The sequence below is a fragment of the Ochotona curzoniae genome, unplaced genomic scaffold (genome assembly GCF_017591425.1).
Source record: "Ochotona curzoniae isolate NIBS_2020 unplaced genomic scaffold, NIBS_Ocur_1.0 scaffold_3208, whole genome shotgun sequence".
NCBI lineage: Eukaryota > Metazoa > Chordata > Mammalia > Lagomorpha > Ochotonidae > Ochotona > Ochotona curzoniae.
In genome coordinates, this window is record NW_024467106.1 from 10,345,279 (window position 1) to 10,371,314 (window position 26,036).

The 26,036-nt window shown below is 53.7% G+C and overlaps 1 protein-coding gene across 2 annotated transcripts in view; it reads right to left on the reverse strand.

Moving 5' to 3' along the window:
* GSN (gelsolin) overlaps window positions 1–26,036 on the reverse strand; it is a 51,174-nt gene extending 25,138 nt beyond the window's left edge. The window contains exon 1 of one of the 2 annotated variants that reach the window (XM_040963184.1): window positions 25,971–26,036. Coding sequence is in view for 1 of the 2 variants with exons in the window: in XM_040963182.1 (XP_040819116.1) it covers window positions 10,156–10,194 (39 nt within the window). In the remaining variant the exon portion in view is untranslated. Of the gene's footprint in view, window positions 1–10,155; window positions 10,547–25,970 lie in introns of those variants that run through there. The other variant, XM_040963182.1, reaches the window with a different exon arrangement.

The window sequence follows — 26,036 nt, forward strand, 5'->3', positions numbered from 1 at the left end:
ACCACAGGGCAGCAGCTATGATGGGGCGACATTGTCTTACTCCAGCTGGAACAGAGTGAGGGAGTCCAGGGCAGTGTGAAGAATTCCAGTGCAAAAGAAAAGCCCCTTGGTGGGAAGGAAAAGGTGGAGCACTGGGCTGGCTCTGCCACTGGCTTCTTGCATGACTTTGGGTAAGCCGCCGTCCCCTTCTGGACCTCAATGCTTCCCAGTGAACAGACAGGGTGGGCTCCAGTGCTTTGCCTCTAAGCTTCATCCCTACTTCAAAGCATTCCCAGACATTGGCTGGGCAGTCTTATCCAGAACTCATACATCCCTGAGCCTCGTGGTTCTTACCTGCAAAATGGGGGCATCAGATTAGGTCATGGCCGATAAGGAGGCATTATAGCGACCAGCAGCAGCTTGCCTTTCCATAGGGGAACCTGGGAGTGGGAGTGGAGCAGCTCACTTGCTGAGGGTCAGTCAACATAGCTGAAACTCAGACATGATCCGTGAACTGCAGGATACCAGGCCCTTCCTGACACTGCCTGCTCTAGGCCACAGCCAGGTAAAGCAGCCCAGCTGTTAAACCAGTCATGCCCCGGCTAAGCCCAGGGGCCTCATGGCAGCTGTCCCAACCACGCCTCCTAGGCCAGAGCAGGTGGCCCCACAGGAAAGTCCTCTAGCCCTGCAGACACCTGCTAGAAACACTCCACAAAGTGTATCCTAGGAGGACCCCCAGGCTGTGACCATGAGAGAAAGGAGACGACAGAGCCTACACTCTTGCCTGGCAAGGCTTCTTTCCTGTGCCTAAATTTCCTTTTTGATTATTTGAAAAACAAGGAGATAGAGATCTCGTGGCTGACTCCCTGAATGCCCACAGTAGCCGGGGCCAGGCCAGGTCGGGCCAAAGCTGGGAGCTGGGAGTTCCCTCTGATCTCCACTAGGGGTCGCAGCTTGAGCCGTGGCCTGTTGCCTCCCAAGGTGTGCATCAGCAGGAAGCTGGAACTGGGAGCAGTTCCAGGTCTGCAATCCAAGCATCCTGACACACAATGTGTTTTAACCGCTGTGCCAGACACCTGCCCCTGGCACAGTTTCTTTGGCCTGGGGACAGCCCGGCTTGCCACCAACTGATTACAAGAGCACATTCTAGGTCTTGTCCAGAGTTCTGTGCAGGTCTCCTTAGCAATTGTTTGTGTTTATCCCCAAGTCCTGCCTGGTGCCATGCACACAGCTTCCCTGTGTCTGCAACAGGACACACTGGGAGAAGCCGTGTCCCTACCACAGACCTCTCCCTTTCCTTAGTGAAAGCCAGGATCCCCCAAAGCAGCCCAGCCCCCTTCCCCATGTGATTGCACATAGTCCCTGCATCTCCACTGGCCTCCAGGACCAGCGGCCAGAGCCCAGCGGAGGCGATTTCAGTGTCACCTCTGCCCAAGGCCACAGGCACAGAAGGCGTCAGCGGGACCTGGAAGATACAGCCCTGTTCTTCGTGTTCACCCAAAACACGGCTGTTCTGTGTTTCCCAGGCTGCCTCGGAGCACACTTGCTTTTTGGCTCACGGTGGTTCTCAGTCCCGCAGGGCACACCCACCCCTCTGGGCCTGGGATTTAGCTGGGTAAACAGAGAAGCTAGTTATGAAACCCAGGCAAACTGGACAGGACCTGGGCAAGTTCCATGAACTCAAAAGAACACAGCTATGAGAATCAGGCAGGCTTAGCACTTGCGATCAAGACCTCAGCTTCCCCATGGATGAAATGGAAAGAACAAGAAGATCCCACATCTGACTTGCAGCAGCAGCTCCCTGGATGCCTCTAGCATCCTTCCAAAACAGTCCAGTTTCCCTGTGTCCAGCTTGGGCACACCAGGTGAGAACAGCATGGTGCTGTGTGGCCTGGAGCAAGTTACTGTCCCTCTCTGATCTTCAGATCAATCTTCTATCAATATGGAGAGGTGTGTCCAGCTGTGGGCCTGCAGGAGAATGGGAATGAGCTTGCGGCGTATCCTACACCTAAGCAGGACTTTCTGGCAGCAGCGATCACCTGTCTGTCCCTTCTTTTATGGACCATGGCACAAAGAATAAGAGGAGGACTCAGAACCACAAAGCAAGTGCTGGGAAGAGCAAATCTAGACCTTGGGGTTCTCAGCATTAGGTCAGAGCTGAGGCCTGGGTCTCCCTGTGAGAGCTGGCGTGGGTCCTGCTGGGGCCCAACCCATCCTGGGTGTGGACAGTTCTCTGGGAGATGGCCAGTGGGGCTTGGCTGAAGCCGCTTGCAAGAGACCAACAATCCCTGGGACCCAAGCCACTGGCTTTCTCCCAGCTTCCGGAGCCAGCTCCACCTCGTGCTGAGATCCAGCACAGGCCACTGGGAAATGGCCTGGCCCCACCACTTCCTGACCCTGTGCCCTGGAAGTGGCCCGACCTAGCTATCCACGGCTGTGAGCCTTGGCTCCTCTTACCAGGGGCATTGCAGCAATCAGCCTACCCTTCCTGAGGGGGAAGAAGTTCTGAAGGCCTGGGGAGCCAGCACAGAGCTACAAACAGCCATGTGCTCCATCAGCCCGTAATCCCGCTCATCCGGGAGCCCATGCAAGACACAACCCAGCACAGCACAAAGACACTGGCACCAGCGAACACTGGGAGCTGCACAGGCTGGCTGCAGATCTCCTGTGGGGTATGGTCCACAAGGTTCAAATGGGGCAGGAGAAGCCCTCCCCCCACCCTCCGCCATCCCCAGGCAGTGTCCTGCTCCAAGGAGCAGCCTCTGGGACAACTCCAATCTCCAGCTCAGTGGCTGAGCAAGTCACTCCCCTGGGGACTGGTGTGAGCATTCACTAGGTACAAACACTGGGCTTAGTCCCCTGCTGGGTATCGTATAAGCTGCCGGGACAGGAACTGTTACCCATCCAAGCCCCCACCTCCGCACACCCAGTTGGAGTGCTTGTGTCCACTGTGGCCCTGAGTTCTGACTCCAGCTACATACCAGCGCAGACCTTGGGAAGCAGCAAGGAATGGACACCCAGATCTACATGGACACTTCCTGGCTTCCACCTGGCCCAGCCCAGTGCTGTTGCAGGCATTGTGGACTGTGAACCAGTGAGGGGAAATCTGTCTTTCAAATGCACTTATTTTTAAAAAGGAGGTTCTGAGTCCCTCAGGGTTGACCACAGTGATCTTCACCACCACACCTGATAATCAAGCTCTCTTTAATCGAACATAAGGAGAAAAGATCCTTAAATGTGGGCCCAGAACAATAGCCAATTCTAATCCCAGCAGCTCCACTTCCCATCCAGCTCCCTGCTTGTGGCCTGGGAAAGCAGTCTAGGATGGCCCAAAGCCTTGGGACCCTGCACCTGTGTGGGAGACCTGGAAGAAGCTCCGGGCTCCTGGCTTCAGATCAGTGCAGCACCGGCCGTTGCGGTCACTTGAGGAGCGAATCATCAGATGGAAGATATTTCTCTGTCTCTCCTCCTCTCTGTATATCTGACTTTGTAATAAAAATAAATAAACCTTAAAAAAAACATCTATTTGTTGCCTATAGGAGATATGTCTCACCAGCAAAGATCAGTGGAAACTATATCTCATGGATTTTGATTTTTTTTTTAGTTTCATCTTTCCAAAATACTTTCTCATTAACTTCTTCACTGACTCATAGATCATACAGTAGCAACATTTTCTTCAAGAAGAAAGGTTCTTGACCTTCATTTCTTCAGTGACACATTAGTCATTCAGTAGCATGTTATTTAACTTCATGGCATTGTAAATTTCTATTTTGCTTCCTGTCATTGATTCTGCTTTGTGGTTTTCATTTAAGGGGATGTATATTAACTGTGTAATGGGGACTATCCTATCCAGATGTGAGGATACAATGCAGTATGCATCTCTACTTCCAGATCAAAGATGGACTCCCAATGAAACTGTTAACTGTTAACTATCTCTTGACAATAGGATGCTGGACTCTCTGGGATTGTCCATGATGAATATATGACTGTTTATGAAGAATTGTACTATAGTAAAAATATACAAGAATTCAGTGGGCGGGGGGGAGGGGATTTGGGGAAGGGGAAAAGGAGACCCCAGGTCCTATGGAACTGTATCATAAAATGAGAATAATAAAGAAAAAAACTGAAAAAAAAAGTTCCCAATGGCCCAGGGTGATAGCCTAGTGGCTAAATCCTCACTTTGTATGCAGCGAGATCCCATCTGGGCACCGGTTAGTGACCAGCTGCTCCACTTTCTATCTAGCTCCCTGTTTGTGGCTTGGGAAAGCAGTAGAGGATCTCTCAATGTCTTGGGACACTGTACCTTCATGGGAGACCCAGGGGATGCTCCTGGCTCCTTGCTTCAGATCTGTTCAACTCTGGCCATTGTGGCCACTTGGGGAGTGAAAAAGCAGATGAAAGATTTTTCACTCTTTCACTCCTTCTCTCTGTGAATCTAACTTTCCAATAATAAATAAATAAATCTAAAAAAAAAAGGAGGTTCTGGTGGCATATATTTTACATTCTGTGTGTTTCTGCCACAATAAAATAACTGTCAGGAGGAAAGGCTGGTGTCACTCTCCTCCTCCCAAGAGGTGAGCTGCCCAGAGTTAGCCCGGCCAAGTGGACTCAGGACGAACCTGAGTGGACGAACCAAGTGGACGAACCTGCCCGTCTCGGTAGACTCTTCAGGCCATGGGACTCAACAATGCTGAAAGAACTGGCCAAAGGCCAACAGTGTTGGTGCATCCGGTCAAGGTCCTGTCCTCCCTGTCAGAGGATCAGGTTCTCCTTCCACCAGGATCCAGCCGAGCTGGTGGAAGCTACCAGAATAGTTATCACCCTGATGGGAGCCATGATGCCCCCACCCGATGACAGGCCACACCCCTCCTACTGCAGGCACCCCATGAAGCCCTTCCCTGTCCTCAAGACTCCCCCAGCTATCTGCCGCCAAGATCTCCCATTGCTGGACGCTGGCAGGAAGTGCCAGCCTCTGGCCTGAATGTCAACTAGCACCCTACAGGCAGAAGTCTCCTGAGGAGGACTCAGGGAGTAAGATCAGGGACCAGACGCAAAAGACAGGAGCTGAGAGCATGTGCAGAATCCCCAGGAACCTGAGATACCAAAGACGACCCACAAGATGAAGGGTGAGTAACCTTTAGACCGAAGGAATACAAAGCAACATCCAGGCACGAGTCTGGACAGAGCCTGAACCTGCACCACCGGTGAACTTGGAAAAGAGGCTCCTCAGCAGTAGTGAGCTCCCCTCTCTGTAAAATGAGGCTCCTATCATGTCTTTGGTTGGAGGAGCAAAGGTTGGCACACAGCAGGTACAACCGTAACATCCAAAGATGAAGCCTTCAGTTGTGACCAGCTTCTTTGCACACCCACCAGCCCCAGCACCCCCAACCCTGACCTTGACCTCTAGGTCTTTGCATCCAAAGTAGGGCAGAGCTGGACAGTCCAGCCAAGCCCAGAGACCTGGGGTAGTGGTCAGTGTCAGACACGGGAAGCCTTTCAGGAGAGGGCCCTGAGCCCACACCTGAAGGGTCAGCCTTGCCGCTTATCACAACCCCACTCCTCTCCAAAGCAACTCTTATGTCCCATCCAGAAAAGAGAGAGCTCTGGATGCCAGACATGCCACCGGGAGGCTGGGTGATGTTAGGCACAGACCTCAACCTCTGTAAGCTTCAGTATCTGCAGGTGTAGACAGGTCAGATACCCTCACAGGCTTGCCAGAACAGAAAAATTCCAGTGGGCAGCTGCAGGTCAGCGGATACTAAGCAGCCTACAGAAATCTCAGAGATGGAGTCCAGGCAATCAGGACGCTTTGCTTTTGGAATACTGCTAACATATGTTAGCTGCTCTGGCCATGCAAACAAACCATATAACAAAACAAAAACAAAAAAGGGTTGGGGCTGGCACTGTGGCATAGTAGTCTAAGCCTTCACTTGTGGTGTTAGCATTCCATACGGGTAGCGGTTCAAGTCTCGGCTGCTCCACTTCTGATCCAGCTTGCAGCTTATGGCCTGGGAAGGCAGCAGAAGATGGCCCGAGCGTTTGGGCCCCTGGAACTCATATGGGTGGTCAACTGGAAGCTCCTGGCTCCCAGCTTCGGGTCAACCCAGCTCTGGCCAACGTGGCCACTGTGCATGAACCAGCAGATGGAAAATCTGTCTCTCTCAACCTCTCTCTGTAACTCTGTCTTTCAAATAAAAAATAAATAACTCTTTTAAAGAGTGGGTAGCCAGGTGAGACGATGGATTATGTCAATTTGCTTCACTATAGTAACCAGTTTGTTATCTATGTGTATCTCACACCAGCATACTGTATTCCTTAAATATGAATAGTAAAATTTATTTTTTAAAAAGAAAAATTTCAAACACTACAGTATATTCAGAATATCTCTAATTTATGTTGAATTTTTAACTATAATAGAATTATCAGAGACTCAGATATTTTTACTGCTACTAGTCACTTTAATTCTGATAGGCTTTGCAAACTACTATTTGAAAGGAAGAGACATACACTCACAGAAAGAGGGAAAGAGAGAATTGATTTTCCATTTGCTAGTTCACTCCCCAAATCCCTACAACAACCAGGGCTGGAGTAAGGTCAACTCCAGGAGCTCAGAACTCCATGTGGATGTCAGGAACGTGACTACCTGAGCCATCTCCCACCTGCCTCCCAGGAAGCTGAGCTCAGTGGCAGAGCTGGCACAGCAGCCCCGGCACTCCAGTGTAGGGTGTGGGCATCCTCTGCGGGCCTTTACACACCGCGCCACCATGTACTCCTCAAACAGGTGTCCTCAGAGAGCGCTCTCAGCCCTTCAGCCTAAACAGAGGCACGGTGCTGGAATGCTCTTTCTTCCTCAGCATAATCCCAAACAATAGGGAACACACACAGTGTCCTGCCTTCCTTCCCACGCAGACGCCTGCCCAATCACTAGCACCTTCCTGCAGATGCCTGTCTCTCGGGGGCTTTTGAACCCCCCGAGAGACCCTTGGTGGCAGGACCCCACCAAGACTGCCCCATCATGACGGCTCAGAGGCTCAAGTCCACCCCATCCACACTTTATACCCACCTCCATGCCAGCCCACCAACCAGCCCCCATCTTTTCCTTGTAGTCCCTGCACCTGTTTCATCACTACCTTAAGTTCTCCCAGCCCCTTTTCCCTTATGGCTCCCAGTGCCAGGACTCCAGTGCTTGGTCCCCTCTCATCTGGTGCCCACACACCCTGGTACCCTGATGGCCCACAACTCCCACAACTTCTACACCATCCAACCTTGCTTCTACTGACAGCCTTCTGCCTCCGGAAGAGCTGACACCTGGTCCGCAGCCACCAGACCAGCCAGCCCTTTGCCTTTCCGAAACTCCATTTCTTCATCATCATCAGGCTCTCCGGGCTCTTGTGCAAATGGGTCCCAACAAGGGAGTGAGCTCCAGGTGCCCACAGGAATGTGTGCCAACAGCCCATGCCCGCCTTCCCCTGTACTAGTAACCAATACCCCTCACCCCCTCTGCTGCACCAGCCACTCCCGCTGGCCGGCAGCTGTCAGCTTTTGTGCCTCTGTAGCAGGTCAGGCTCTCACTGGTCCCGCTCCTAAGCACAGGCCGCTCCCCAGCACGTGAGGATGGCTTAGAGGAAAATTACCCAGCTTGGCCCCCACCGGCACTGGCTGCCTGCCTCTGAGAGGCCCCAGCCCTGGCTCACATCCTAATCCCTGTCCAACTTAACAGGAGGGGGCTGGGGAGTACTCCAGTTGGCGCCATCACTCCTCTGGGGACACTCCCATTCTTTGGCGTTCGGGAGAAACAGGGAAGAGGGGAAGAATCTGAGGGAACTGGCTGCACGGCAGTTGCTTGCTGGAGCCTCCGGCACTGCCCTGGGGAGAGTGGGGCCCAGCAGCCAAAACTTTGATCCCACACTGAGGCCCATGCTGGAGTCCTCTGGACCCCAGGTCTGCACCATACACTGAGCCCTCCGTGTCTCCATGAAGCTGCAGTCCATGTCACTACTACCCTGGATCATGCCTTGGTGATAGCCTCCAGACTGTGCGCCATCCTTCCAAGCCATGCCCATCAAAGCAGGCTCTAGCCCTGGAAAGTATGGGCCACGGGGCAGAAGACTAAATTAAAAGTGTGTTTGCCAAACAACTTGGAAATCCAAGTACATCTTTTCAGAATATGCATTTGGCATGACCTTCCTGAAGCTGTGCACAGAAGGGTGAGGAACTCAGGGCCTGGGGCCGGCTCCAAGGCCTCCAGGCTTTCACCCAAGTGACCATGACCTTGTTGCAACTCCTTTCCTTCTCCCTGCCTCAGCTTCTTCACCAATAAAATGGGAATGAGCTACAGGGGATGCTCAGTGTGGACAATGCCCGGTGCCTGGCACAGCTTTCAAACAACTGCTGGAACGACCCATAACTGTGGCCTGGGTGCCTGACTGCTATCACAGGCACTATGGGCGAGGGTCCTGGCTTTCTTGCTCCTGGGCTCCCTCAGGGACCCTCTGCACACTCGTGAAACTCAGCAGTCACCTGCAGGAAGGTCCAGGGAGCTCTCTGCACAGAGGGTGAAAGCCGCGATCTCGCATGCGGGCATGGGGCCAAGCTGGGTGGGGCTGAGGGATGAACCCAGGCCTGGGCATTCAAAGAAACAGAAAGCAACGGGGCTCAGCTGCAAGGCGGCATGGACAGTGACAGCAAGCAGGCACTAAGAAGGCTTTACATTCTCCACTGCGGCAGTGTTCACAGACGTCTGTGCATTTACCAAAGAGCACTGGATCCATTACAACGTGTGAACAGTGTAGGCAAATCATGTGCAAATTTGCCTACAGCTACAAGCTTCTCCTGTGCACAACCCTGGCAGGTGGCACCAGCTCTCCCTTGCTCAAGCAAGTGCTGCGACCTCCGACCTCCAGCTGGGAGCAGCCTTGGGCCAGAGAACACCAGAGGGTGGTTCCAGGGTGCCAGGTAGCCCAGGTGTGCAGCAGCCTGGCCCCAGGGGAGCACAGGTGAGCTGTAGATTCCCAGGCCCCACCCCAGGACCCGGAAGTCTGGGGTGGGGCCTGCTAAGCTGAGACTGCAGCTCAGCCACCCCTGGGAGTCACCGACCTCCTTTAAAATATCTGGAGGGTAGGACCCTTCGGTCGATGCTGAGCCAGCAGCGCAAGACTAGGGCCAAAGCAGGGGACCCCTTTCCCTTTTCTGCCTCCCCTCTTTCCCTCCTCCCTCCCATGCTCTCTGCCTCCCATGACTCAGGGCTATGAGTCATCCAGCAGCTCTGCACAGGAACCTTCTTAGGAAAAACAATCCCCAAACAAAGCTTCCCCGCACCAGACGAGGCCCTAGAGGCCCAGGGTGGGAGGGCCTGGGAACACGGGCTGGAGAGCCAGAGGCCTGTACTCTCCGCTTGGCCACTGCCTGCTGTGGGGCTCTGAGCATGAAGAACTTGCTTGTTCTGAGCTCAGTCATGTTCCTCTTGCTGTGCGCCAAAGCTCAGGATGACTCAGCAGGCAACAGACACAAGTAGCTGCCATCAAGCCCATCTTAAAGATGAGGAAACTGAGGCTTAGAAAGGCTCACCCTAGTAGGAAGTGCAGAGAAGGGGCTGCACCCAGCACTGCCTGCCCCTGGGAGTCTGGCTGTCACGTCCACATACCTGCTGCAGGTGGTGGTGTGGGTAGATCTCATTAGACCTGTGGGGTCAAGGGACCTTCCCTTGCAAGGCTCTTCTTCCTCTCAGCATGAGGCCTTCTGGGGGTGGGGAGGGGACTCCCTGGCCCCGGGAAGGGGGCAGCACACGGGGAATGGTTCAAATGTAAGGCAGACAAGGGGCACCATGGCCAAACGGGGAGCCAGAGTAGGGGTGACCGGGCAGAGCCTTGAGCAGTGAACAGAGATTTGTCTTTGGGAACAGCAAGCCAGGCCCAGGGAAGGCGGGGTGGGGGAGGGGGAGAAGGGGCAGGGAACAGGGGTAGAGGAAGAGGAGGGGGTGGTGCTGGAAACAGAAGCCAAAGTTCAGAGGAGAGACTCTCCGTCTCACAGGTGGGTGGTCCGGCATGGGTGGCCGGCACAGTGGCCCTGGTGGCAGGAGCAGAGCTGGCTTCCTCCCTGCAGGGGCCTGGCTGGTGGCTGCAATGGCAGCTGGCACAGCACTTCCCCTGGGGTCCATCCCGTTCCCTCACTACTCACCCAGTCGGAACTGCCCCAGGAGGCTTCATCCTCTGCCATCCTGTGGCCAGGCAGGGAAGGCAGGCCACAGGCCTCTTGCTAATCAGCCTATAAATAGGACCATAGGCCCCAGTCTGAAACAGCTGTGCTAGGCCCAACTCCACAAGCCTGGGGCTCCTCCCAACACAGCGACAAGGCAAAGGGCCCCCAGAAAGCCAGGATACCGGCATGAAAGCCAGGATACCGGCATCCCTCACTTCTCAGACAACGGCAGAGGATGTGGGGGGCAGGAGTCCTGCACATCCGTGGTCAGTTACTGGGGTTAGTTCCCCCAGATAAAAGCCAGGAAGGTTGGACGTAATACCCTCAAGGTTCTTCTAGCCAGTGCAACTCTGGGTTGCCCAGGCAAGCCCCTGTCCCCTGCAAATTCTCCCTCTTTACCCAGCTGATCAGGGACTTTTGTTTGATTATCTGCATCTTAGTATTTTTAAATTGCAACATGCACTTGAGCCAGGAGAAAATGAACAGGCCTGTCTCCCAGCCTGTCTTCAGCCTGGCCGCTCCCCAGCTGTTGTGGGTGTTTGGGGAGTAACCCAACAGATGGAAACTCCCTGTCTGGCCCTCTCTCTGTCTCTCTCCAAGTAAAATGAAGCATAAAGAAAAACTGCAAAACACAAAGCCGAGTACAAATCCAGGACAGGGAGTTAGGAAATCAACCAGACAGAGCAAAGAAGGGCGGGGGGATTCAGAGAGTGGATGTCCAGCGCACGAGGTACACAGAGGTATGTGACACGCCTGGATTTGATCACCAGCAGATCACCGGGGCCTCCGTGGTTCAACCCAAGTTCATGGCTACAAGAACAGGCTATGTGGTGGGTCAATGCGTGCTCAGCCAGGCCCCCTGGTGTGCAGAATTGGGCCAAGCAGATGCCCGTGCCTCTGGGTCAGTTAGGAGAAGCAGGGTTCACAGGGGCAATCACCTTGCCACGTGGTCAGGTGCAGGAGCATGGGCACCCAGGCTTGGCCGATGGGTCCTTCCACAAGGCCAGCTGAGCCCCCTGCAGCTGCTGATATGGAACAGCAAGTGCTCCTTCTCTAGGTCCAGCAAGCTCTCGAAGATTCTCCAGCTTGGGGAGGGGAGACCCCACCAAGGACCTTGGCACCCAAGCTTTGGGAAAGAACATCAGCTTTGAGCACGGTCAGCTTGACCAAGCCCCCCCCAAGGCAGCCAGGCCTCTGGGCGCGAGGCCACCTTGTGTGCCAGCCCCCTCTTCTGCCAATGCAAAGTGACGTCGCGGTCAGCCAGCCGAGGAGGTGTCTTGCAAGGTTTTGGGGCAGCTGCTCTTAGGAATGTGCTTCTGTTCCAGGGGTCTGGGGCTCCCCACCCTGGTCCCAGCAGCCTTGCTGTTTCTCAGCTCACTAAGCCCATCTACAACCACCGCATCTGCTGGCTCATTGGGTCCTCCTCCTCTGAGGAGAATGCACCCACCTTACAGGGGGAGAAACTGAGGCCTGAACTGGTGTGTGAACAGGATCTTCTGGCCCAACACTGCACTCCACCTCACTACCCCTAGCCTCCCAAAGCGGGTCACCTCACCTGCGAATGTGACAGTCAGGGGAGGGGCCCCACCCTGCCAGCTGTCCCCAGCGGCTGTATGACTCATCTCCTTCCCCGTGACTCACACTTCTCAGGTGCTCCTCCTACAGTCAACAAGAAGGCAGGGGACTTGGTGGCGGCCACACCTCAGCTCTTCTCACCTCCCTGCAGTCTCCAGGGAGAAATCCTGCACCTGTTTCTCATGGGCGTAGGAGGGCCAGCAATTTCCCCAGAGTCACGCGGTGGCAAGCTGCATGGCCAAAGCGAGAGACAGGTGCCCAGGTGCCTTGCCTGTTCCCTACTGGCTTGCCTGTGCCGGGGGCCCCTCTCTCAAGAGTGAAAAGCCATAGGGCTGATAGAAACACATCCTGAGCCTGACTCCCCTCGAATCCACTGTGGCTCCCGGGAGGGGGCTGCCCCCAGACTCTCCAGGGCAACCAAGGCTGGGCTGGGGCAGGCAGCGTGCACCTGCCTTGCCTCGATCTACCTGGCTCTCAGGGAGCTGTACTGCCAGGACAGCTGCTCCCTAGGGAGGCAATGTGCCCAAGGCACGGGACAAAGGGAATGAGCAACACTGCCTGTAAACGGGCCTAGATCACAGCACTAAGTGAGGTGGGGAGTTCAAGGTTATCTGGCTAAATTCCCAGGGCCATGGTGCATGGTGCAATTCTCTTCCCTACCACCAGGGGTCACACAACCCCCACTTGCATACTCTCTCGCCTCCTACCAGGGCTGGGTAACAGTAGACACGCCCTTGGGACAGGTTCCCCACGGCCTCAGGGTCTGGTACCTGCCCGCAGGGGGGGCACTCAAAACAGGTCTGTTCATGTTTCCAGTGGGTTCTTTGAGACTGAAGACAGTGATCCATCACCTCTTCCGCCAGCTGTGAACTTCAGCTCTCCCCGACACCGAGGCGTAGGCTTCTCATAAGCCTTTCCCTGGTGTGCTCCAGGTAAACTCTGACCCTACTAACAGCCCAAGACCCAGAATTAGACCTTTAGACAAGCTCTACCCAGGGCAAAGCAATCACTTCCACCATTCTAGACACCAGGCCTCTATTCACCCCAGTGGCATCCAAGGCAGCCCCACTGCCCGGCTGTATTCTGCTCACAGGAGCAGCTCAGGAGTCTGGAGTGATACAAACCAGCCCCTCACTTCACTGTGTCACTGAGCAAATCAAGCCACCTCCCCCAGTCTCTGCTTCCTACTCAGTTCCAGGGGATAATATTAGAACACCCTCATGCAGACATTGTAAGGATTAAATGAAGGGGGCTGGCACGGTGGCACAGGGGCTTTGGCCATCATCAGCAACACAGGCATCCCATATGAGTGGCACTTCAAGTCCCATTTCTGATCCTGTTCCCTAGGAAAGTAGCAAAAGATGGCCCAAGTGCCAAGTGGATGTCCCTGCCATCCACGTGGAAGACACAGCCTGGCCCAGCTCTGGTCATTGCAGCCATTTGGAGAATGAAACAACAAATGGAAAATGGCTCTTTCTGTGTCATTCTGCCTTTCAAGTAAATAAAAACATCTTTTTTTTTTTTGAAAAAAGTATTTATTTATTTGAAAGCCAGAGTTAGAGAGAGACAGAGCTTCCATTTGCTAGTTCATTTTCCAGATGGCTACAACAGCCAGAGTTGGGCGAGGCCAAAGTCAGAAGCCAGGAGTGTCTTCTGGATTTCCCATGTGGACAGCAGGGCTCAGATACTCGGACCTCTTCCACTGCCTTGCCAGGCCATTAGCAGGGAGTTGGATCGGAAGCAGGACAGACAGGACATGAACGAGGATACAGCCTTACAGGTGGTAGTTTTATGCACTTACATCACTATGGCCTCCAAGAAATAAATCTTTAAAAAAAAATAGCAAGAGTTTCACGCATGTTTACTCTACTTTTTAATCATTAAAGGCATGAGACTTTTTCCTGTAAGTTGTTTCCTTCTAATCCTGGACCCATGCCATTTCATTTGGGGGCCCCAGACGGCGACAGGCCACCTTTCCAGTTTTGTGCCCCAGCACATCTCTGCCCACACCAGCTCCTCCTAGCCCTGAGGGAGAATCGAGGATTCCCCCAACAGAAGGGGGCACAGAAAGCTCTGGGCACACAGGCACAAAGGAGACCCATTCCCGAGGCAAAGGCAAATGGCCCAGAGGTTCCTGAGTGACCCGAACTATGACGGGGGCAGATCCGTAGTCATAGCACCCGAAAATGGAGAGGTGAGAGAGTGAGCGTCCCTCTGGGGGCCCGGAGCCAGAAAGATCTCTGTGCAACTTTCTGAGTGCTTCGGAAGTGTCCAGGTTCCCCTGGACCTGGCATAGCAGAGCAGGGTCTGCAATGCTTATAAGTGGTCCCTTGCCCTCCACACAGCCCAGGCCGCCTCAGGCTCACCCGAGCGAGGGGCAGTCTTTGAATATAGGTGCACCGGCTCTCCCCCTTTGCAACCATCAGCAACAGTATCCATCCATCCACACAGTGGTCCAGGGCATCGCTCTCCTCACCACCTGCCATTCTACCCTTAGCCACTGTCACTCCCACATCTCACGGATCACCAGGTCCTGCCACGTCAGCTCCTGACCACTCCCAAAGGCATCTGTCCCTTACCTTGACTACATTAACCACCACCTGTCACCAGGGTCTTTGCAGTGGCTTCCTCTTGCTCCCCTCTGGGAGGCAGGTTCTATAGAGCCACAGAGTCCGGACCACATCACTTCCCTCCCAGACTCCGCCATGGCTCCCGAGCGGGGCCCCCCAGATGAAGCTCAAGATCTTAGCAAGCCATCCACATTCATGCTTCATGATCTGTCCCAAGAGACAATGAAGAGCCGCTCTTCCTGTCCCCCCAACACACAACTCCAGGCGCCAGCCAGTTACACCTGCACACTGACCCATAGCCCTCTGCATAAATTCCACGCAGGGTCTCTCCTATGCGTCCCCAGGCCCCTGCCCTTCCCTGTGACACAGTACTACAATGGTCTACATCCAGCTTTCCAGCAGACTAAGTGCCCAAGAGCCTGCGCTGAGGCTGTTGCCACTCAAGATTCAGCCAAGGGGTGGACAGTGTGGTGGAGTGCCTTGAGATGCTGTGTAGGATGGCTTCCCTTCAACTCCTTGCTAATGCAGCAGAGAAAGCCACAGGATAAGGTCTCAAGTACCTGAATTCCTGCATGCATGAGGGAGACTCAGACGGAGTCCCTAACTATTGCCTTTGGCCTGGCCCAGCCCTGAATGCTGTGGCCAAGTCAGGGAGTGAATCAATGGAATGGAAGTTCTCTCTTGTGTCTCTCCTTCCCTTTCTATCTCCGCCTTCCAAATAAATCTTAAAAAACAGAGTCATCAAAAAAAAAGTATGAAGTAGTGAATCACATGCAGGCACACGTGTGTAATGTGCGCATACACACACACACACACACACACACACACACACACACACCCCCCGCACGTGCACAGAGCCCGCTAGCAAAACAGATGCTGCCATCTATGGGCAAGACAAGTGTTACACTGTTTCCAAGACAAGGACTCAGCAGGCTCCAAGTTTCTAAACTGGGCTGGGTTCAGTCAGCCCCAGCTAGCTTCAAGTGTCTGCCTGCCATATCTTGAAGCTACAGCAGGCTCAAAAGGAAACCTGCAAACCGCTGCCTTCGGTCCCCTGCCCATGCACCCCAGATGCAGCTGGAGTCGGCTTTCCTCAGGCACCCTGGGTCCCAGCCCGGCTGTTCTTGCCCCGTGCTGAACTGCATCCTACGAGACAGGCTGGAGAAACGGTGCCTTCTAACAGGGTGGTGCACCTGCAGAAAGACCAGCCCTTGGGGAGAGAGAGAGAGAGAGAGAGAGAGAGAAAGAGAGAGCTGCTGGGGTTCCTGCAAACCCCCTCTGCTCAGGGAACATGAGAGAAGTTTCCTGCCCTGGGTGGATGGAGGCAGCCTGGAGCAGAGCCCTGTCTTTCCTCCTGAAAGACCTTCTGGACCTGAGTACAGCAACCCGTTAAGGCATGGGTGGCCTGCCTGCACTAATAACACCGTTTTCTGGCCCCTGCCAAGCATTCCACACTATGGCACTCTCTGTCTCACCCTCATCATCATCACCATCATCATCATCATCATCATCATAATACCCTCACAATAATACCGCCAGGCTGATAGATGGCATTGTCCCCCATTGTTTAAAGTCAGGGCCCAAGTTTAGGGTGGAGCAGCACTGCTCCCAGGATCGCCCAGACACTCCATCAGCATTCCCAGCATCCCCTTGGCTTGGCATCACTGACATTCAAGCAATGAGGCCAGGCCTCTTGTTAGCTGGAAAAAACAAACAAGCAAGCAAAATACAAGGCTTAAGTCACTCAAGATCAGGGATCAACAAATGGTCTCTCTTGAGCCAGACAGGAAGTATTTCAGACTCGCACACCTTCCTCACTGTTACATAGCCTTCCTTCCCCCCACCCCTTCCCTTCCTTTCTCTTTAAATACTACCCCTTTAAACATTTAAATCCCACGTAGGCTCAGAGGCATATTAAACACAGCCAGAGGCCTCAGCAGGGAGGTAGGCAACAGCCTGCAGACACACAGAGTCATGTTTATCCTCTTAAGTGGAAAACCTTCTGCTGGAAACGGCCCTCCAGGCCAAGTGCTCCAGCCGGCTGCATTTCTCCCAGCTCTGGACCGGTCGCTGCCTGTTGAGTCACTCTCTCCTGACCAAGGGCTCTGACGCCAGGCAGCAAAGGACTTCAAGAGCTGTTCACAATTCAGAAAACTCACAGCTGGCAACAGCACAGACAGCCCAAGCCATGATGGAGAACAGCGGAGGGAGGGAACCGCACAGGCGGGAGAATTCAGTGCTGACACTGGCAGACTCCTGGGCTCGAGACCCAGCCCATCACTCCCAGTGTTCTCTAATCCTTCCAGGGGACGGCCTTTTGAAGTCCCTCGCCTCCTAAATATCAATTCCTAACCAATTAGAGAACCCTGTACCATCTGCATCACTGGGAAGCTCATTATAAAAGCAGAGACTTGTGCCCAGTTCAGTAGCCTAGCAGCTAAAGTCCTCGCCTTGCACGTACTAGGATCCCATACAAACGCCAGTTCTAATCTCGGTGGCTCTGCTTCCCATCTAGCTCCCTGCCTGTGGCCTGGGAAAGCAGTCGAGGACGGCCCAAAGCCTCCGGACCCTGCACCTGGGGGTAGAGAAGAACCCAGAGAGACTCCGGGTTCCTGGCTTAGGATCGACACAGTTCCGGTCGTTGCAGCCGCTTAGGGAGTGAATCACTGGACGGAAGCTCTTCCTCTCTGTCTCTCCTCCTCTCCGTATATCTAACTTTCCAACAAAAATAAACCTTAAAAAAAAAAAAAAAGCAGAGACTTGGGCCTGGCATGGTAGCCTAGTGACTAAAGTCTTCGCCTTGCATGCCCAGGATGCCATAAGAGTACCAGTTTGTATCCTTCCCATCCAGCTCCCTGCTTGTGGCCTGGGAAAGCAGTCGAGGACGGCCCAAAGCCTTGGGGCCCTGCACCCGCGTGGGAGACCTGGAGGAGGCTTCTGGTTCTTGGCTTTGGATTGGCTCAGCTCTGGCCATTGTGGCTGCTTGAGGAGTGAGCCAGTGGATGGAAGATTTTTCTCTCCTCTCCTTCACTCTGTAAATATAACTTTCTAATTAAAAAAAAAAAAAAGCAGACTTGCACTGGCATTGTGGCTCGCTCGATTGAGCCATCACCTGTGATGTCGGCATCTCGCATCAGGGCGTGGCTTCAAGTCCCAGCTGCCCTGCTTTGGCTCCGGGTCCCTAATGACGTAGCTGGGGAAGCAACAGAAGTTGGTCCAGACCCTTGGGCCTGTTACAACCACGTGGGAAACCAGAATGGAGTTCTAGGTCCTAGTTGGGAACTGTCCCCAGCCCCAGTCATTGTGGCCATTTGGAGAATGGACCAACAGATGGGAGATCTCTGTCTCTCTCTCTTTCTCCCCGTCTCTGTCACTCTGCCTTACAAGGAAATAAATAAAACTCTCAAAAAAAAAAAAAAAAAAAAACCACACAACCAGCCAACCAAACAAAAAAGCCAGTGCAGAGGCTCAGGTCCGCTGGACCAGAATCCGCATCCTAAGAGCTCCCCCATGTGATTTGGGTGCGCAGTGAGCTAGGGGCACTCTAGGTCCTCCTTTCTGTCCTACAAAGTTAACACAACCTTTTCCCGAGGGGGGGAATTGGCCTAGAGGCATCTCTTGTGCAGTCAGTCTTAAGGCCTTGCTCTCACACACTCAAGCCAGGGGCTTCATACCGCGCCCACTTCAGGAGTCACAGCTGGCAGACCAACATTTGCCCTGAGTGCCGAAACCTACCCTGGGGCACAAGGGAATGGAGTGGGACACAGGTTAGGGAGGAAAACAACCTCCCCAAGGCCACTCGGCCAACACCACGGGGGGCATGGACACGGCCAGGCTGCAACACCTTCCTAGGCCCCGGGTTTGGTTAGTGACTGCAGGAGCGTTCCTTCCCCCTGAATACTTTGGCAACCCTGCATGTGGGGGCATGGCCAAGGGAGGGTTTGCTGTCCACTTCAGGAAAGTCACTTCCTTCTCCGAGATGAGAATCCCTGGCTGTGAGACACGAGGTAGGGCCAGGTGGTCCCAGGGGGAGCCAGAGGAGGACATGGGAGATGACCTCAGACTATGCGCCAAGGATCATCAGAGATGCTCTGGGGTCGGAAACACAAAGTGCTTGTGGAGGCAGAGGAGCACTGGCCAAGCACCCTTTGGAGGCCACTTCATTCTTCACTGTGGGCTGGTAGGGATGCTCGAGAAGCAGCCCATTTTACAGACAAAGAAACTGAGGCTTTAAGGGAAGGTTCCCTGCCAAAAGTGCTTTTCTCTTCAGCTGACAACAACACAGGGGTGTCCTGTATCAAGAAAACTCAACCCATTATCATGCTGACATGCAAATGACATGGAAAGAACCAGTCCCTAAATAGTGCTCTCATACAAACATCACTTCACAAGGATCTACCCTAGCCTTGGGCAGTTTCTTACACTGGAATTTGCACACAAATCATCTGGAGGTCTTGGAGAAATGCAGGGCCAGTTCAGTTTGAATTTCAAATCCACATTGGGATTTTTGATATACATATATCCCAAATATGACAGGGGACATACAAAGGCTAAACCCCAAGCCATTATCTATTTGAAATGCAAACATAATAACCCTAAGGGCTGAGGGGCTGCGAACTCACCACTACAGCCCCAGTGCATTTCCAACCCCATTCATAAGGATGAAAGCAGAATTGTCAGCAAGCATGAACTTTAGGACCTTTTTTAAAGATTACTGAAGTGGGACAAGACCAGATTAGCACTCAATAGAGCCTGTCTGACCCTCCAGAATGGAACTGTTCAACTGGTCTACCACGTCCTGATCCGAAGCTCAGAAAGCTCCATACATGTGGCCAGGCACTTCAGGAGTGTGAACCCAGGAAGGCTCTGTCCTTCTCCACTCTCTTCCCAGGTCAGCATTAAATCACAGGAGATGCGGCACCTGCACGCATGAGGAAAGGGAATCTGGGACAGGGGACAGGCACATGGTCCTAAGACAAAGCAGAAACCAAAGGAGAACCAAGGAAAGTTCACTGGCCGATACCCCTGCTCACAGGACAGGTGGACTCCCAATAACCAGTTTCAGGCACTTCTTTAAGAATGTTCCACCCCAGCTGACACATCATGGACAGGACCAAGGACCACTGTCATCCTTCTGGGCAGCAATTTGGCAAAAATGCAGCAGAAGCTGTGACAGGTGTCCTTTTTGACCCAAAAACTCCATTTCGAGTTCCATTCCCATGCTCTGTTCTGGGAAAACATGAAGAAAGGGTGAGAAGGAGTATGCGCCACAATGTCATGGCAGGATTGCTTAGCACGTGGTTAATGGGCTGAGCTCATTAGCCTAGTAACAGAATACAGCATACACACACCAAAGATGGCATAGAGGATGATAAAAAAAATCACGTCATTATCACTGCCATCGTTGAAAAAGTCAAACTGTTTTGGCACATCTAAAAGGCATCATTTCACTCCTTTACTTCTTGCTGTCATTGCAGTGAAAATGTTTAGCTAGAAGAAGCACACATTCACTTACTGAAGCACCATATACTTTAAAACTCTTTTGATGTGAGCAGGCAGTTAGCTAAGCCGTTTGGATGTTCACACCCTGTATCAGAGTGCTTGAGAGAGTTCCTGACGATGACTCCAGTCCTGGGGCTCTGTCACCCACAGGGGACCCCCAGACTCCTGTCTGCCCGTTGAGCCCCGGCCATCGCAGGCACTAGAGGGAGTAAGCCAACATCAGGTAGTTCTGTCTGTATGTTTCTCTCTCTCTCTCTCTAATAGAATTTAATTTTTAGCTGTTAAAACACACACACACACACACACACACACATTTAAGGGATTGACATCACAGCATATTAGTAGGCTAATCCTCAGCCTATGGCACTGGCATCCCAAATGGGTGCTGGTTCATATCCCGGCTGCTGCACTTCCAATCAAGCTCCCTGTTTATGGCCTGGAAAAACAGCAAAGGATGGCTCAAGTCCTTGAGAGACCTGGAGGAGGCTCCTAGCTTCGGATCAGCCCAGCTCCAGCCACTGTGGTCTTTTGGGGAGTGAACAGTGGGTAGAAAATTCTCTCTCTCTGTGTCTCCCTCTCTCTGTAAATCTACCTTTTAAATAACAATAAATCCTTATTTTAAAAACTACTACATTTAGAAAGAATCCTTAAAAACATGAGAAAATATGTTACATTGTTGAGAAAAAGCTAAAAGCTACAATCGAATGTTATCCACACAATGGTTAAAACAAAACAAAACATCAGGAAGTTCTGGCTTAAAAGGAAAAGGGTGGAAAAGTACCCAAGGCTTAGTAGAATTATGTCTGATTGGCAGAACTACAGACAGTTCTTGATTTTTTAAAATATACTTTTTACAATTTTCTATTACAAGTGTTTATTATCGTGGTGGGGAACTCAGAGGGGAGAAGGAAAAAGTTCCTGTGCCACCCTCAAGGGGAAGCCACGCCCACGGACTAACTAGTATTTACTGAGCGTCCACCAAGAGGCCAGTCCAGCCACAGCTGCTGCAGAGACAGCCAAGAGCCACGCCCCACCCAGAGAGCTCAAGCACAAGGAATATACCCAGATGATGGTCCCCGTTGGGGTGGGAAAATACCAAGACTTTGCTGAAGCACCTCCCAGCAGAGCAAGGGGGCCCATTCCCACTGGCATGGTCCATTTTCTGCAGTCTACTCTGAGGCTCTGCAGCGTGAGCCCCTTGTGAGTCCCTCCTGGGTTTCAAGGGTACTTTACAGTCTAGGGAGAGAGCTACTCTCTGCTTGCAATCCCTACATTGAAAGCAGGAGGCAGAACAAGTTGGATGCCGGGGAGGAGGGGAGAGCCTGGGAAAACACCCGATTGGTTAGGTGATCCCTGGGTAGCTCTGGGCAAGGGAGCTGACCTCTCCAGACCTCGGTTTGTTCATCTGTAAGATGGATCATAGAGTCAAGCCAGGTAACCATGAGACTCACAGAAAAGAAAATGAATCATTAGGGCCTGGCACCGTGGCTAGCAGCTAAAGTCCTCGCCTTGCAAGTGCCGGGATCCCATATGGGTGCTGGTTCTAATCCCAGCGGCCCCACTTCCCTTCCAGCTCCCTGCCTGTGGCCTGGGAAAGCAGTCGAGGATGGCCCAAAGCCTTGGAACCCTGCACCCATGTAGGAGACCTGGAAGAAGCTCCTGGCTCCTGGCTTTGGATCGGCATAGCACCAGCCGTTGTGCTCACTTGGGGAGTGAATCATCAGACAAAAGATCTTCCTCTCTGTCTCTCCTCCTCTCTGTATATCTAACTTTCCAATAAAAATAAAATAAAACTTAAAAAAAAAAAGAATCATTTCCCATCCTCAAGGATGAGCCTCAGTTTTTTTCTGTAATACAGGGTCAGTGCCACCTGCCACATAGGGCTGATGAAAGAGACAGGGAGGAACAGGTGCTGCGGCTCAACGGGCTAGGCAAACCTCAGGACACCTGCAGTCCCAAGCAGCGCACCTGCCCCAGCACCTCCAGATCTGATCCGGGCTCCTGGGAACACCTGGGGAGGCAGTGCAAGATGCTCCCTGCCGCCCAGGAGGAAGACGTGGATGAAGCTCCTGGCTTCTGGCTTCGGTCTGGTCCAGCTCTGGCTTTTGTGCTCTTTTGGGGAGTGAAGCAAAAGATGAACCATCACTCCTTCTCTGCTTTTCAAGTTGATGAATACAAATAAGCATTTTTTTAAAAAGTGAAAGACAAGCTCACAGTATGTGTGCTGCACACAAGGACCCTTGTCACGGCTTGCAGAATGGGTGACAGGGCATGTACCTGAGTCCTGCTCCTCAACCTTCCTGTCTATAGAATGGGGCAATCAGTGCAGTCTGAACAGACTAAATCCAAGCTCCACGTTAACACACACGACTGCTGCAGGCTTGCAGGGTGGCAGGCACTTCCTGGGCCGTGGGCTGAGCGCGAAGGTTGCTGACCCTCCTGTTGCTGCCCACCCCCAAGATGCAGAAGGGGCACAGTGACCCAGAGAGAAAGGCACGCATGCATGAGTTCAAGTCTCCCAGCATTTTATGAGGGGCAAGGCCAGGGCTCCAACCAGGGGCCTTCATCAGCTGCAGCACAAGGCTCTGCCATACCCTCAAACTGTTGATGTGGTCCCAGGTAGGGCAGGGGCTGCAGGTGAGGTACGGGGGCAAGAGGAGAATGCTCACAGACCACGGGAACCCAGCCTGCCAGTTCTGCGAATCCAGCTTCGCAAACCACATCGGGCTGAACTATGACACACACTCAATTGAAAAGAAGGAGAGATTTTTACAGAACACCATTCTGCTGCCCACCCTCCTCCCTTAAATGCACACCCCCAGCATGGGCAATTTTCCAGGAAATAACCAGAGGGCAAGAGGTTAGATTCCCAGAGCACCACTTCCAAGGATGCAAATAGGCGCTGGCTAGGCTCTCAACTCACCAGCTGACCTTGCCCACCAAGTCCTGTGTCCTGACGCCATGACTTCCTCTGCACGAGCCAGGTCCCACAGCTAGTGAGGTCTGACTTGAGGAATAGCCCCAGGAGACCCTCAGACCTCCCTGTGTCAGCACTGAGCCCCTACCCCCACCCCAAGGCATACACATGGACCTCTCCCCCCTCCAACCCAGGCCTCCTGCTAGCCACAACAAAACTCCCTCACCACTCCGCAAGTCAGGACAGGAGAAAGTCAAGGCGAATGTCGGGTGCTCATTAAGAGCTGGAGTTCCGGGTCGAGAGTGAGGTCAGACCTGTGGAATCCGGACCCATCTCCTAATAGCCATGCTCACCTCCCCGCCCCACCACCGCGGCAAGGCAGGTGGCCTCCCTGAGCTAAGCCTCTGTTTTCTCACCTGTGCAAGGGGAGAAAGGCAGGATTGTGGAAGCTGCCACAGAATCACCAAAAGGGGTCTCTACTTCTAGGTCAGTGCACTTAACTCCTCACACCTGTGGCCTCTGATAAGCAAACAGCCCAGTGGTTCCAGGCCGTGCCCCCTGCAGACTCCAGGACCCTTACATGAAGTCTCTCTGTCTCTCTGTCTCTCTCTCTCTCTCTCTCTCTCTCTCTCTCTCACACACACACACATCCTCCAGGCTACTTTAAGTCCCTACCAGATGAACTGAAATACCCCATCCAACACAGATGGTGTGCAGATCGCTGTCAGATGCACACTACCTAGGCAGAAAAGTGAAAAGGCAGCCCATGTTCAGCACCGAGGCTGTGTTTAAAATATGTATATTTTTGATCCACAGTAGACAGAGCCCACAGATTGCAGAACCTGTGGAGATGGAGTGCCGATTGAATACACACAGTTTTCTAGAAGAAAACCAAGGACCAGTGGCAATAGAACCCAACTCCCCCCACGAGTTGGCAAAGGTGACCCTACTGCCTCTGGGTGGCCAGGGAGTGTCGCAGCCCTGGCCGTGGCTCTCCCCAGCAGGTGCCTCTGGGTGGCCAGGGAGTGTCGCAGCCCTGGCCGTGGCTCTCCCCAGCAGGTGCCTCTGGGTGGCCAGGGAGTGTCGCAGCCCTGGCCGTGGCTCTCCCCAGCAGGTGCCTCTGGGTGGCCAGGGAGTGTCGCAGCCCTGGCTGTGGCTCTCCCCAGCAGGTGCCTCTGGGAAAAAAACATTTCAGCCAGATTGGACGGTGTAGGGGGGCGCCTGTACTCCTCTCATATTTTTGTATAGCCAATACAGAAAAGGGGAAAGTAACATCACTGAAAAACTCAAAGCAATCTAGCAACTTTACCCAGTAGCTGCGGGCGACTGGGATGGACAGTGGGTTCCAGCCAAGCCCTTCAGCGGGGCTGCCAGACCTGCCCCTGGAGCTCTGCAGCCTCTGCCATGGTTTCAACCTGCATCCATTTTCACTGGCCTGAGCCACAGCCTCCTCCAGGGGCTCTCTGCTTCCAGTTCTACTGCCCACCCAGCCCCAACAGCGGCCAACAGGTTAATGAGAGTTTTCCATCCATCAACAACTTTTCTCAGCTTCCCCTGGCCATTTGCTATCCAGTTCCAAGTTCCTTTCCAGCCTCAGCTCCCACCCCTCCACCCTCCATTCCGACCCCATAGGTCGCTCAGAAACACTCAGGGCCTTTGCACCTGCTGTTCCCAGTTTGTGCAGTGACTTTTTCCCAATTTCTTTTCCTCCCGGTGAGCGGTTCCTCATTCTCAGGGCTCACAGCACCAGTCACCCCTCCTTCCAGGCTAAAGTTGTTCAGTTCAGCCTAGCTGTGGCAATCACTGTGAATGGCAGTATCTTGAGGAAAGAGAGCCTTGTCTTTCCCTAGGGCCGTCGAGTGCCTTGCAGGGCAACATGGTGCCAAGGGGTGCTGAATGAAGGAAGGAAGAAGAGAAGGACATGCCACAAGAGGTAGTCCTGCAGCTCCTGCATTCCTAAGGTCATGTTAGTCCATCCTGAAAAGACTATGGAAAATTCTAGAAAGTTTCCTTCCCTGATTCCCAGAAAAAAAACTTTTCTTGGCTGCTGTGGAACTCACCCATGTGCCAACCAAAGCTCCACCGACTGTTTACAATTTCCCTGGCATTTATAAATAGCTAGACCCCAGAAAGGAAAAGGCAGCTCAAAGACGCTGGGTGCTCAGAGTCCCCTCCCACCTTCCCTTACAACTCGCTCCCAGAAACACCAACCAGCCCTCATCAGCAAGTGTCTGTGTCTGCGGCTTGGCGCTGCAGCAAAGGCACCCTGCACCCCCAGAAAGCCCTCAAAGCCCCACTGAGGAAACCTCACACAGTGCAGAGCGGTGGAGGGGCTGGGCTGTGCAGGGGGAAGTGGTTGGACTCCTGCAAGCCTTGATCACCACCGCACGCACAGCAGCCCCAGGTCCTGGGAGAACAAGACATCCTCCCAAGCACCCCTGGGCCAAACAGCCACCAGGAGCGCTTCTTTGAAGGCCTTCACAAGGCCCTCATTGGACGCCCCAGGACAGCCAATGGATTCCTGGACATCTTGGGGGAGGGGGGAAAGGAGGCGCCTGGCCAGAGGAGGGCCATATAGGGCTTCCCACCTGCCCCCAGGCCCAGCCTTCACTGGACCAGGGCTGTCCTCCTCGAGTCCCCAACAGCAACCTGCCGCGGTGAAGATGCTGTGCTCAGATTGGGGGTGTGATAGGAGAGCCGGCGGAGCAGCGGAAAGAGATGGGAGCCTACTGCAATCCCCGCCTTCAACCAGCAAATAAGTTTCCGCGTGAGTCAGGGAAGGGAGCAAGCCCGGGGCAGGAGAAAGCGGCCCCTCCAGGTAGCCGAGGCTCACAGCCCAGTCCCAGGAAGAACTTTGTTAACAGTGCCGGGCCCACAAACAGGAAGCGGTGGCCGGCTCCCCATCCCTGGAGAGTGCAGGAGACACACCTAAGAGGGAAGTCCCGGAACGCCGCCAGCGGCCACCTGCCTGTTGGGGGACAGACCCCCAGCGTGCATGCTCACCTGCGTCCCCGCTCCTGCACCCGCAGGAACAAGGTCGAAGTAGGACCAGGGTTCTCGATCAGCACCGAGGGGAGGCCCGGCCCCCTCCCCCCCCTTCCGCAGCCCCCCCCCCCCCGCTCCTGGGTCCCCAGGGAGCCCCATCCCCAGCGGTGGGCCCTGCAGCCGGACAACCAGCCAAGGACTCAAGTCAGCTGGTGGCGGGGGCAGGGCAGGTGTCCCTTCCCTACCTGCGGCTGCGGCGGCTGGCGAGATGGAGGCTGCTGGGTCCAGCTGTGCTCAGCTGGTTCCGGGCG